General features: G+C 39.9%; 1 protein-coding gene across 2 annotated transcripts in view; it reads right to left on the minus strand.

Annotated features, from left to right (window-relative positions):
• Nucleotides 1,558-12,939, minus strand: part of RAD54B (RAD54 homolog B (S. cerevisiae)) — a 111,811-nt gene continuing 100,429 nt past the window's right edge. For both annotated transcript variants that reach the window (XM_005689235.3, XM_005689236.3), the window contains 4 exons: nt 11,202-11,463; nt 9,659-9,725; nt 9,274-9,471; nt 1,558-1,992 (listed from right to left, as the gene is read on the minus strand). In XM_005689235.3, the coding sequence (XP_005689292.2) occupies nt 1,775-1,992; nt 9,274-9,471; nt 9,659-9,725; nt 11,202-11,463 (745 nt within the window). In that variant the 3' untranslated portion in view covers nt 1,558-1,774. The remainder of the gene's footprint in view (nt 1,993-9,273; nt 9,472-9,658; nt 9,726-11,201; nt 11,464-12,939) is intronic.

Consider the following 12,939-nt stretch of genomic DNA (forward strand, 5'->3'; position numbering starts at 1 on the left):
GACACAGAGACAAGCTGAACGGCCGTGAAGTGACAACACAGGCCGCAACGGAGGGCCAGGCGCTGGAGGAGCCCTGAGGGCTTGTCCCAGACTGAGGCAAGGGGCTGGGCCTTTCTACCCTACATCATCAGATCAGTGGGCACCAGTCACCTAGGGGAGGGAGGGAACTTTGCATAAGGCAGCTCCTTTCAGCTGTGGGTCTTCTTGGAGAGAGACTTGGCTATGAGTGGTCGTCAGTGACACTCCCAAGAGCTGGATAAATGACCAGCTAGATCCTAAAGGGGGCAACCTGGGCAGTATACCCTAGTGTCCACTACAATTAAAATAAGACAATAACGCAGCTAGTCTCTTACCTTTTTAAAAAGATTTTATACCTGAGAATAATGTGATACAAGATACATTTGCAGAGTTTTATACGTTAGGCCTCATATAAGAAGCCTATACACAGAGTCCAGAAATGCCATTTTTGCTTTTTATTAGTTGATTACTTCCTTTCTGACAAACTTGGTCCCCAAAATGCCAGTTCACGAATCATAGATATACAAATGCCCAGGCGTGCATGTGCACACGTGCGTGGTTAGTCGCTCAGTTGTGTCCGAATCTTTGCGATCCCATGGACTGTAGCCTGCCAGGCTTCTCTTCCCTGGGGATTCTCCAGGCAAGAATACTAGAGTGGGTAGCCTTTCCCTTCTCCAGGGGATCGTCCCAACCACACTGATTGAACCCAGGTCTCCCACACTGCAGGTGGATCCTTTACCATCTGAGCCACCAGGGAAGCCCAAGAATACTGGAATAGGTAGCCTATCCCTTCTCCAGGGGATCTTCCCAACCCAGGAACCAAACCGGGGTCTCCTGCATTGCAAGCAGATTCTTTACCATCTGAGCTTCTAAGGAAGCCCACAAACACCCAGGCGTGGCACTACAGATCTAAAGAAATCAGATTTGATGATAACTGAGTCTTTACTCAAAATCTTAAGACCATATTCAGTCTAAAAGAAATTTCCCTAAAAGGAATCAAAAGCTGATTACAGGAGCCCTAACTGGAGATTAAATGAGTAATTCCTTTCTCTTTGCAACTTCAGTCTTGTAAAGCTTGTTTTGTACATTAATGTCAACAATTACCTCAGAAACCTTCGACATGATGGTAGCTGAACCATGGTCCAGTGTATACACAATGCTTGGTGGACATGGCTTTACAGACCGCGTGTCAGTCCCCTAGGAGTCAGAGGTCCCAGATTAGAAACCAGTGCTTTGAAGTGTCCAATGCTCCTCCCCATCCTGCCACAACCTACACACCATTCTCACCCAAACTGCCCTGCATCACATCTTCAGCATCTGTAATCCTAATCTCTCATTCTCTTTCTCCTTTGAGCTATAGTTTAAAACTTATCAAAGTTTTCAATTGTCTCCCACATCTATGGCTACAATTCCTAATCGATTTAGCTTTCCCAAAGACAAGAAACTGGGCATTTTACCTTTTAGTATTCCTTATAAAAATTCTTTAGAAAGCACTTAATAAAGTGCACAAATTATGGAATTATTGATAAGCAATTATAGGATGACAGAAGTATGTCTTTAATGTTTCAATATTTAGGAACATATACAAAACATTAATCAAGTCAGTTTTGACTACCATATCAAAACTATAATACAGTGTGCAACAAAATACATTATTATAATTAAGATAATTCTATTTGTTTTCCAAAAGTACATTTACTTACTAGATTAACTTTTTAAAGGGGGAAGCAAAGTAATGTCATAAAGGAATATTTCATTATATAGCAGTAGTTTGATTGGTTATATTTTGAAAAAAGAATGATACATTTTCTCTTATTCTTTCAAGAAAAGGATCTGTAAGATTTAAATGATCTCCAGGAAAATGTTTCCATTGCTTCAGTTGTGACATAGAGAGAGGTTTCAGGGAATCAGACTTCTGTTGATGTGGACCAAGCTGACAATTTCTAGACATAGGGAGTTTTTCCAATGAATCACCTGAAATAAGTAAAACAATAAGAAAATCCTTAGGCCAATTAATATTCTATTATATATAATACTTTTTTAATTATATAATGAGTTTGTGTGATTTATTACATTTGATTACCATAGTTCGTGTTAAGATGAGCAAATTCAATTAATTCATTCCTTCTACAAATATTTATAAATTGTTTATTATGTGCTAACTTGAGCAAAGAGGGCCAAAGTGGTCAACAAAAATAGACATGGCCTCTGACTTCAAATACCTTATGATCTAACAAGAGAACTACACATTAAGCAAATAATCATCCAGAGAGATAAATGTATTATAGGGCCACAATTTCTTATCTAACAGCCTGTGGGGCCAGATAGGTTTCCAAATTTAGAATATAATTGTAAAAACATAGGATAACACTCCATAATCAAATTCATTAATCAGCTATGGCAAGAACAGTTGTACAAGAGATTAAAGACCATCGATAAATTCACATAAATTTAGCTAAGGTTTCTGCCACCAAATAAGACTGTTGCAAATTTATGAAAGTGAAGTGAGTGAAAGTCCTTCAGTTGTGTCCGACTCTTTGCGCCCCCATGGACTATACAGTCCATGGAATTCTCCAGGCCAGAATACTGGAGTGGGTAGCCTTTCCCTTCTCCAGGGGATCTTCCCAACCCAGGGATCAAACCCAGGTCTCCTGCATTGCAGACAGATTCTTTACCAGCTGAGCCACAAGGGAAGAAGATGAGGGACAGGGCAGGGGACAACTTTTTGTCTTTCAAGCTTTCTAGATTTCAAAACTGGAAATAAGGAACTATGGAGCCACATTACGAATAGAGCTAAGGGTATGAAGCTCAGACAGACAGGGCTATGAGCATGTATAACAGGAGAAGCTGACCTGTGCTATTCAGATCTGAAGGATGACAGAGTGGCCACAATGGCAAAGTAGGAAGACCCTGAGCTAGCCTTCTCCCACGGGCACACCAAAAGTACTACTATGTAATTGTTACAACTTGCAACTTTCTATGAGAGGGACCTGAAGACCAACAGAAGAGATTTTCCACAATTAAAGACAGAAGGAACTACAAGGAGATGGGTAGGAGAGGCAGAGATGCAGTCAGGAACCAACCCCCTGCGTAGGTGACCCACAAACTGGAGTATAATCACAACTGCAGAGATTCTCCCCAAGGACCAAGGGGCCTGTGGCCCATGTCAAGCTCTCCAGCCTGGGGGTCCCGCACAGGGAAGATGAGCCCCCAAAACATCTGGCTTTGAAGACCAGAGGGAATTGCATATTGGAAAGCCAGAGGACTACAGGAAATAGAGGCCACTTCTCCAAGATCAGGAAAACCCAACCTATTTAATACACAAAAATAAACACAGAGGCAAAATGAGGAGACAGAAGAATATGTTCCAAGCAAAGAAATAAGGTAAAACCTCAGAAGACGTACTAAAAGAAGTAGAGATAAGCAATCAACCCAATAAAGAGTTCAAGATAATAAACATAAAGATGTGCAACAAACTCAGGAGAGGAATGGTGAGAAGTTTAACAAGAGCTAGAAAATAGAAGAACCAAACAGAGCAGAAGATACAAAAGCTGAGGCTGCTTGGAGAATCTAGGAGACAGCAGAAAAATACCTCGAAAGTACTGACCAAGAAAAACCCCAAAACATTAAAAAAAACCCTATCAACTAGAACTGTACACCCAGCAAAGACAGAATTTTAGAAAGAGAAAAAATACTGAAAAATAAAATACTGAGAGACTTAAACACTAATAGACCCTTATTGGGGGAAAAAACAAAAAATGAAAAGACAGACAGTAGAAACAAATCAAAATATATCAGTAATTATAATTAATGTAAACAGACTGAATGCTCTAGTTGAAAGAAAACATCAGACCAGATAAAAAAAGAAAATTCAGGCTCATGCTATTTAAATGAGAGCTACCTAAAATGATACAGAAAGATTTAATGTAAAAGAATGGGAGAAGATGTATCAGATAAATACTAACAATGAGAAAGTCAGTGTAATATATTAACATAGGACAAAATGAAAGCAAAAGATGTTAGGGATAAAGCAATCCCTACATAATGAAAATATAATAATAAAATAAATAATAAAAACATTTCACAAACAACATATAAAATATATAAAGCAAAAATTGACAGAACAATGAGAAAGAGAAAACTTCACTGTAATACTGTAAGATTTTAATGTACTTCTCAATAACACGTCTAACAAACAATTAGGTTATTAACAGAAAAATGGGCAAATGTTATGAACAGGTGGTTCACATAAAGAAAATACAGCTCCTAATCATAGAAAAGCATTCTCAACTTCACTCATAATGAAAGAAAATTAAATTAAAACTAGACAAATAAGCCATTTTTACTCTCAGACTGGCAAAAACTCAAACATCTGATAATCCTAAATTGGGAAAGCTGGGGGAAAATAGTATACTGTTGGTGGGGTATAAATGATACAACCTGCACTCCAGTGGAGGGCACCTTAGCAGGACCTACCAAATTACAAATGCTCATATTCTCTGACAGAGCAACAGTGATAATTAACCTTACAGAGATATTTGAACATGTGGAAAAAGATGTATGAATGAAGATGCATACTGACTGAAAAGAACCTAATTACACAGCTGTGAGGTTAGATGAATAAATTATGGTCTATTCATTCAATGGAGGATTATATAACTGAGGGGAAAATAAGAATGAGGAAACTCTTTCTGTAATGATACAGAAAGATCTTGACATATACTATTAAATCAAAAAGGTAGAGTTTAGTTCAGTTCAGTCGCTCAGTCACGTCTGACTCTTTGCAACCCCATAAGCCACAGCACGCCAGGCCTCCCTGTCCATCACCAGCTCCCAGGGTGCACCGAAACCCATGTCCATTGATTCGGTGATGCCATCCAACCATCTCATCCTCTGTCATCCCCTTCTCCTGTCCTCAGTCTTTCCCAGCATCAGGGTCTTTTCTAATGAGTCAGCTCTTCGAGTCAGGTGGCCAAATGTTTCAGCTTCAACATCAATCCTTCCAATGAACAGCCAGGACTGATCTCCTTTAGGATGGACTGGTTGGATCTCCTTGCAGTCCAAGGGGCTCTCAAGAGTCTTCTCCAACATCACAGTTCAAAAGCATCAATTCTTCAGTGCTCAGCTTTCTTTATAGCCCAACTCTCACATCCATACATGACCACTGGAAAAACCATAGCCTTGACTAGATGGATCTTTGTTAGCAAAGTAATGTCTCTGCTTTTCAATATGCTGTCTAGGTTGGTCATAACTTTTCTTCCAAGGAATAAGCGCCTTTTAATTTCATGGCTGCAATCACCATCTGCAGGGATTTGGAGCCCAGAAAAATAAAGCCAGCCACTGTTTCCACTGTTTCCCCATCTATTTGCCATGTAGTGATGGGACTGGATGCCTTGATCTTAGTTTTCTAAATGTTGAGCTTTAAGCCAACTTTTTCACTCTCCTCTTTCACTTTCATCAAGAGGCTCTTTAATTCTTCTTCACTTTCTGCCACAAGGGTGGTGTCATCTGCATATCTGAGGTTATTGATATTTCTCCCGGCAATCTTGATTCCAGCTTGTGTTTCTTCCAGTCCAGCGTTTCTCATGATGTACTCTGCATAGAAGTTAAAGTTAAATCAGCAGGGTGACAATATACAGCCTTGACATACTCCTTTTCTTATTTGGAACCAGTCTGTTGTTCCATGTCCAGTTCTAACTGTTGCTTCCTGACCTGCATATAGGTTTCTCAAGGGGCAGGTCAGGTGGTCTGGTATTCCCATCTCTGGAAGAATTTTCCACAGTTTATTGTGATCCACACAGTCAAAGGCTTTGGCATAGTCAATAAAGCAGAAATAGATGTTTTTCTGGAACTCTCTTGCTTTTTCCATGATCCAGCGGATGTTGGCAATTTGATCTCTGGTTCCTCTGCCTTTTCTAAAACCAGCTTGAACATCAGGAAGTTCACGGTTCCCATATTGCTAAAGCCTGGCTTGGAGAATTTTAAGGATCACTTTACTAGCGTGTGAGATGAGTGCAATTGTGTAGTAGTTTGAGCATTCTTTGGCATTGCCTTTCTTTGGGACTGGAATGAAAACTGACCTTTCCCAGTCCTGTGGCCGCTGCCAAGTTTTCCAAATTTGCTGGCATATTGAATGCATCACTTTCACAGCATCATCTTTCAGAATTTGAAATAGCTCAACTGGAATTCCATCCCCTCCACTAGCTTTGTTCATAGTGATGTTTTCTAAGGCCCACTTGACTTCACATTCCAGGATGTCTGGCTCTAGGTGAGTGATCACACCATCGTGATTACCTGGGTCATGAAGATCTTTTTTTGTACAGTTCTTCTGTGTATTCTTGCCACCTCTTCTTAACATCTTCTGCTTCTGTTAGGTCCATACCATTTCTGTCCTTTACTGAGCCCACCTTTGCATAAAATGTTCCCTTGGTATCTCTAATTTTCTTGAAGAGATCTCTAGTCTTTCCCATTCTGTTGTTTTCCTCTATTTCTTTGCATTGATCGTTGAGGAAAGCTTTCTTATGTCTCCTTGCTATTCTTTGGAACTCTGCATTCAAATGGGTATATCTTTCCTTTTCTCCTTTGCGTTTCACTTCCCTTCTCTTCACAGCTATTTGTAAGGCCTCCTCAGACAACCATTTTGCTTTTTTGCGTTTCTTTTTCTTGGAGAAAAAGGTATAGAAGGTACAGAATCATACACATACTACACTATCCCTTATGGGGGGCTGAGGGGAACCGGGCAATAATATTTATTCAGAGCATAAAAATGTTTATACATTTATTCAGATGTATAAAAATACATCTAGAAGGATACACAAAAAACTAGTAACAGTGGTTTTTTATAGGGTAGCAGGACTACAAACTAGACAGATGAGGGTATTACAGGAGGAAGTGTTTCCACCATATACATTATACTTTCAAATAGCTTTCATATGTAAACATTACCGATTTTCTGGTTAAATTAGTAAATTTTTAAATCTTTAAAATAAGAAAAAACTAATTTGGTAACAGAAACTTTGACTCACATGGCAGAACTCTAAACTAAGTAATTAAGGGAATACGAATGATTTTCATGCACAAGGGAAACATTTGCTAACTGGACACACCAGGCCACGCACCAGGTCTCTATAGTCGCCAAGAACCACCATCAGGCAGACCATACTGGGACTACAGCGCAGTAGCCAGATTCAATAACAAAGACTAAAGTACATTCTAAACATGACTTTTAAATACCTCAGGAGCCAAAGAAGAAATCATAATGGAAAATAAAAAATACTTAGAACTGAAAAATAGTTAAGACGGCATATCAAAATTATGAGATTCAGCTTAGTAGAAAATTTACAGCCTTAATGCCCATTTTAGAAAAGAAGAGTGAAAGTCATTAACCTAAGGATTAAACTTTAGAAAATAAGGGGGAAAAGTAGATAAATACAGGGCAAAAGAAAAGAAATCGAGCAGAAATCACTAAAATGGAAAAAACATAAAATAGAGAAGATTAATGTTGACTATATAAAGTATAGGTTATTTCATGCTAGTCCTATACAGTTTCACTTCTTAAACTCATCTCAATACAATTATCAAGTGACTTCCAACTTCTGGACATTGCTTGCTCAAGTACTACTCCAAATCGAGTTCCTACCTGAATGGTGTTCATTCTGGAGGGTTGACACTTTCAGTCTCATTTAAGCAGCACAACCAGTGTGTGAAGTACTAAGAAGCATGGTGGCCCATGCGTACTGTCCACAAAGTATGACCTCATTAGGAATAAGTTGTGCACAAAACAAACAGTAGGATTAGCTTGTCAAGTGTTTATGTGTATGTGTATGTGTGAAATAGAAATAAGGATTAAAAACATTTTTCTCATTCTTAAATCATTATCATCAGGAATTGAAAGATTTTTACTTAATAAGTCAAATTTTCCCACAACTGATGCTGAAATAAGCTAAATTGAGAGAACTAATAGGGTTCTAATTAAAATTTTCTCTCCTAGAGTAATGGAAATAAAAACAAAAATAAACAAATGGGACCTAATTAAAAGCAAAATGAAACTATAAACAAGATGAAAAGACAACCCTTGGAATGTTAGAAAATAATTGCAAATGAAGCAACTGACAAAGGATTAATCTCCAAAATATACAAGCAGCTCATGCAGCTCAGTATCAGAAAACAATCCAATCAAAAACATGGGTGGAAGACCTAAATGCACATTTCTCCAAAGAAGACATACAGATAGCCAACAAACACATGAAAAGATACTCAACATCACTGATTATTAAAGAAAGGCAAATCAATAATACAATGAGATATCACCTCACACTGGCCAGAATGACTATCATCAAAAAACCTACAGACAATAAACACTGGAGAGGATATGGAGAAAGGAGTCCTCTTGCACTGCAGGTGGGAAAGCAAATTGATACAGCCACTATTCCTTTAAAAAACTAGGAATAAAACTACCATATGACCCAGCAATCCCACTACTGGGCATAAACCTTGAGAAAACCATAATTCAAAAAGACACATGTGCCCCAATGTTCACTGCAGCACTATTTACGGGAGCTAGGACACGGAAGCCACCTAGATGTCCACTGACCTAAAAGAAGCTGCGGCAAATATATACAATGGCATGTTACTCAGCCATAAAGAGGAAGAAATGTGAGTCAGCTGCAGTGAGGTGGATGAAACTGAAGCTTGTTATACAGGGTGAAGTTAAGTTAAAAAGAGGAAAATGTCGTATATTAATACATACATATGTAATCTAGAAAAACGGTACTGACGAACCTATGTGCAGGACAGGAGCAGAGACGCAGACGAAGAGAACAGACTGTGGACCAGCTGGGGAGGAGGGGGCATGTATGGACTGCACGAGCAGCCCTGACGGATCAACAGCGCCACGTGTGAGACAGCTGCGCGGGAAGCAGCTGTGCAGCACGCGCATCTCGGCTGGGTGACAGGGAGACTCAGGAGGCAGGGGATACATGTGCACTTATATCTGAGTCATGCTGTCGCACAGCAGAAACCGACACAACACTGTAAAGCAATTATCCTCCAATTAAAAACAAAAGGCGGCAGCGGGGGGGGGGGGGGCAAAAAAATTTCTCAAATATCCATGTTGCAGCTGCCCTAAGACCTGAAGAAAAAAGAAACTAACATATGCAAGTGGTCAATATTTTAGTCATTCTGTTTTTAAATATTTTCAACTGCTAAAGAGACCAATTAACTTCATCATCATAACAGAATTAAAATACAACTAACCTGTATGATGTTCTCCTGTACATTCACAGTCAAGCAGGTCATGAGTAACACAATGTGAACTTTCATGCAATGTGAACAAATTTTTAAGTTCTTCCACTGAAAACTGAATATGATCAGATGTCTTGGATAGGTCTACAACTGCCCCAGAAAGACCCTGCTTGCTGATCTGTCTTTGATAGATCTTTTCCTCTATTGTACCTGAAGAGAAAACATTCATTAGATTTCCTTCAGATCTTCACAACTGTCATTTTGGTAGGGTAAAATATGTTTATTATTATACTAGCTAACAAAATAATATTCCTGGTACTGAAGCATAGTTTAACACACAAAATACCTTTATTTACTCAAAGAGAATACACCTTTTTTCATACTGGAGGGTTACTACCTGTGGTTAGGAGTCTGTAAATATGTACAGGGTGCTTCTGACCATCTCTCCACACTCTAGACATTGCCTGTAGAAAATAAATGAGAATTCTGAAAGTACAATAGAAACCTTCTCCACATAAGCAACTTGTGTTCATAAATTTAAGACTAGGAATTCTAGATTTCACTTACAACTTCAAAAAACAAAGCCCAGGCATAACTAAGCCTTCTCCACTTCAATTTTTTTTTCCTGAGTTAAAGAAAGGGATGAATGAACACTCACTATGGTACTGTAAAATACAGGATGCCATGAAACAGTGAGAGGGTCTATCTGCATCAAAAAAACTGGGATAGCAAGTATGGGAAGTAAGAATGCAAAGAACCAAGGATAGCATGGGCATGGAGGGTTTATTCTCGGTCCAACAGGCTAATGATTCACTTCTAAGGAACCCTAGGATACCTGCAATCAGCTCAGGCTCTAGGCAGATCCCTGAGGTTTTAAGATTTATCAGTGATACTATTTAGTAAAAAGTTGATGTTCAAACCCTGAACATTCCAAAGAAAATTATGGCCCTCGACCAACTTCTGGAAGCCCCTGGAATACTGTACCTGATAAAAGCATCTTAGGTTACCTGGGGTCTTGGGCCATAGAGCTGTTTATGCTGACGATGTGATTTAGGTGTGGACTTGGGCCAGTTTGACCTTTGCAGAGGCCAATCTGTGCCTACCTGACCAACCTCCAACAAAAGTCTAGACATCAAGGCTCAGGTGAACTTCTCTGGTTGACAAAATTCCATGGGTGTTGTCATTCACTGATGCTAGGAAAATTAAGTGTTGTCCATACAATTCCATAGGGAAAGGAAAACTGGAAGCTTGTACCTGCTCTCTCCTAGACTCCGCCCTAAGTACCTTTTACCTGTGCTGATTTTACTGTGTATCCTTTCACTGTAATAAAGCCTAACTTGAGTAAAACTGTTTTTCTTGATTCTGTGAGTCCTTCTAGTGAATCACTGAACCTGAGGTTGTCTCCCAGTCCCCTAACACAGCTACCAGGTGAGGTGCACATCTATAGGTAGAAACCTCAAAATCTGTGAAGATGGACTGTACTCTGAAGAAAACCAAAGGCTGCTTCTGAGATATTTTCCTAAGGAAGCTAATTTTGCATCTTCACTATACCCTGCACAAACACCGATCATGGTACCTACAACACCTTGCTGTCCTCCCCTGATGGCCATGGGCATCCTGAAGGCCCAGCTAACTACAGAGTCAAGTAGGGCCTGGAGACATACAGGCTTGGGTATGAATCCTGACTCTGCCTCTTACACGCTATGTGACCTGGAACAAGCTTCCATACCTTCATCTGCAAAACGGAGCTTACAACATGCACACTTGTAGGATTACTGTGAGGACTGAACAGATGTAAAGCATTTAGTGGAATGCCTGATACAAAATAAGGGCTGAATATGCAGCAGTTCTTATACTTCATCATCACCCTCATATCCCCACAGGCACCGTATCCCCCTTCGGCATTTTATACTGTTTGTTTAATATAGAAACAGTCCTACCTGGATATCAGTAGCTGGATTCCAATCAATGTCATAGAGGATTAAGTGAGATCCTCCAATAAGGTTAAGCCCCACACCACCAGCTTTTGAACTTAACAAAAAAATAAAATCAGAAGAGTATTTACTATTAAAGCCATCAACAATTTTCTGCCTTTGAGAGATTGGGGTCTGTCCATCAAGTCTTGTATAAGCATATCCATGACGCTTGCAGACTTCTTGTAAAATATCCAGGGTTCGTGTATAGTTGGATACCAACACGACTCTGTCAATCAAAAAGAAAGAATCTTCATATACAACTGGGAAGCAGTATTAGATTTTTTTAATTAGAGAAAAATAGTAATATTATCACTGATATTTATAGAATATCCAATAGAATTTGTATAATTAAAACATAGATTCTCTTTCAAATTCCATTTTAAAGTCAATATCTAAGAGGGAATTCCCTGGAAGTTCAGTGGTTAGGAATCTGTGCTTTTACCAACAAAGGCATGGGTTCAATCCCTGGTTGGGGAGCTGGGATCCCACAAGGCACATGGTGTGGTAAAAAAAAAAAAGAAATCTAAGAGACTTTCAGTATAAAGATAATGGAGTAAACACCTTTCTGCTTTCATTACCTTTCTTAAGTCACCCTAAGAACAGCAAGAGAATAAGAAACAGAAACACAAAGTCTATCTTTGATGAAACAAGGAGAGATTTATATATGAAAACAGAGACTAGCAGAATGGTGACGTGTTTAGGAGTGAAACCTGAGTGCCCAAAGAGGGATATACAAGTTCATTCACACAGTCACATTTTATAAAGGCAGGAGAAGGCAATGGCATCCCACTCCAGTACTCTTGCCTGGAAACTCCCATGGACAGAGGAGCCTGGTAGGCTGCAGCCCATGGGGTCACGAAGAGTCGGACACGACTGAGCGACTTCACTTTCACTTTTCACTTTCATGCATTGGAGAAGGAAATGGCAACCCACTCCAGTGTTCTTGCCTGGAGAATCCCAGGGATGGAGGAGCTCAATGGGCTGCCGTCTGTGGGGTCGCACAGAGTCGGACACGACTGAAACGACTTAGCAGCAGCAGCAGCAGCAGCAGCAGCAGCAGCAGCAGCACAGAAGGAAGGGGTTTAGGCTGCAGCTATTACAAGAACAAAGGTAAGTAGAACCCAGGCCCTACTCCCATGAAACTAGTTGACTTCTCTTTCTCAACAAGAATACTTATTCTCTGTGGAAAGTAAATCAAAGAAACTTAGACCAGGGGACTCTAGAAGGCAGAGATATAGCAACAAGCCAAAACCTAAGTCTGAGTTTCTCACGTCTCTCATCCTCTAGCAGGCTAGCCCAGGCGTATTCACATGGAGACAAAAAGGTTCCAGGAACCCCAAGGGAGGGCAAGCCCCCCTGCACAAGATCCTTTCAAGCCCCCGGTTTTGCCATGTTTGCCAGCATCTCATGGGCCAATCCAAGTCAGGTGGCTGAGCTCAGAGTCAGAATGGGATATCACCCAAAGTTACACAACAAAGGAACAAGGATAGAGGGAGGGAGAACTTGAGACCACTGGTTGCAATCTACCAACATTCCTATAACAAGAATCTGCCTGTACTAATACGGGAACAACATTATTACTACTATTAGTAGCATAGGAAGAACACTCCAGCACTAATATTTCAGTCACTTTTTCCCCTTCCTTTTCAATACTATTGTGTGGATGAATAACATTATCCAAACATAGTTTTTCTGATACAGC

The sequence above is a fragment of the Capra hircus genome, chromosome 14 (assembly GCF_001704415.2).
Source record: "Capra hircus breed San Clemente chromosome 14, ASM170441v1, whole genome shotgun sequence".
NCBI lineage: Eukaryota > Metazoa > Chordata > Mammalia > Artiodactyla > Bovidae > Capra > Capra hircus.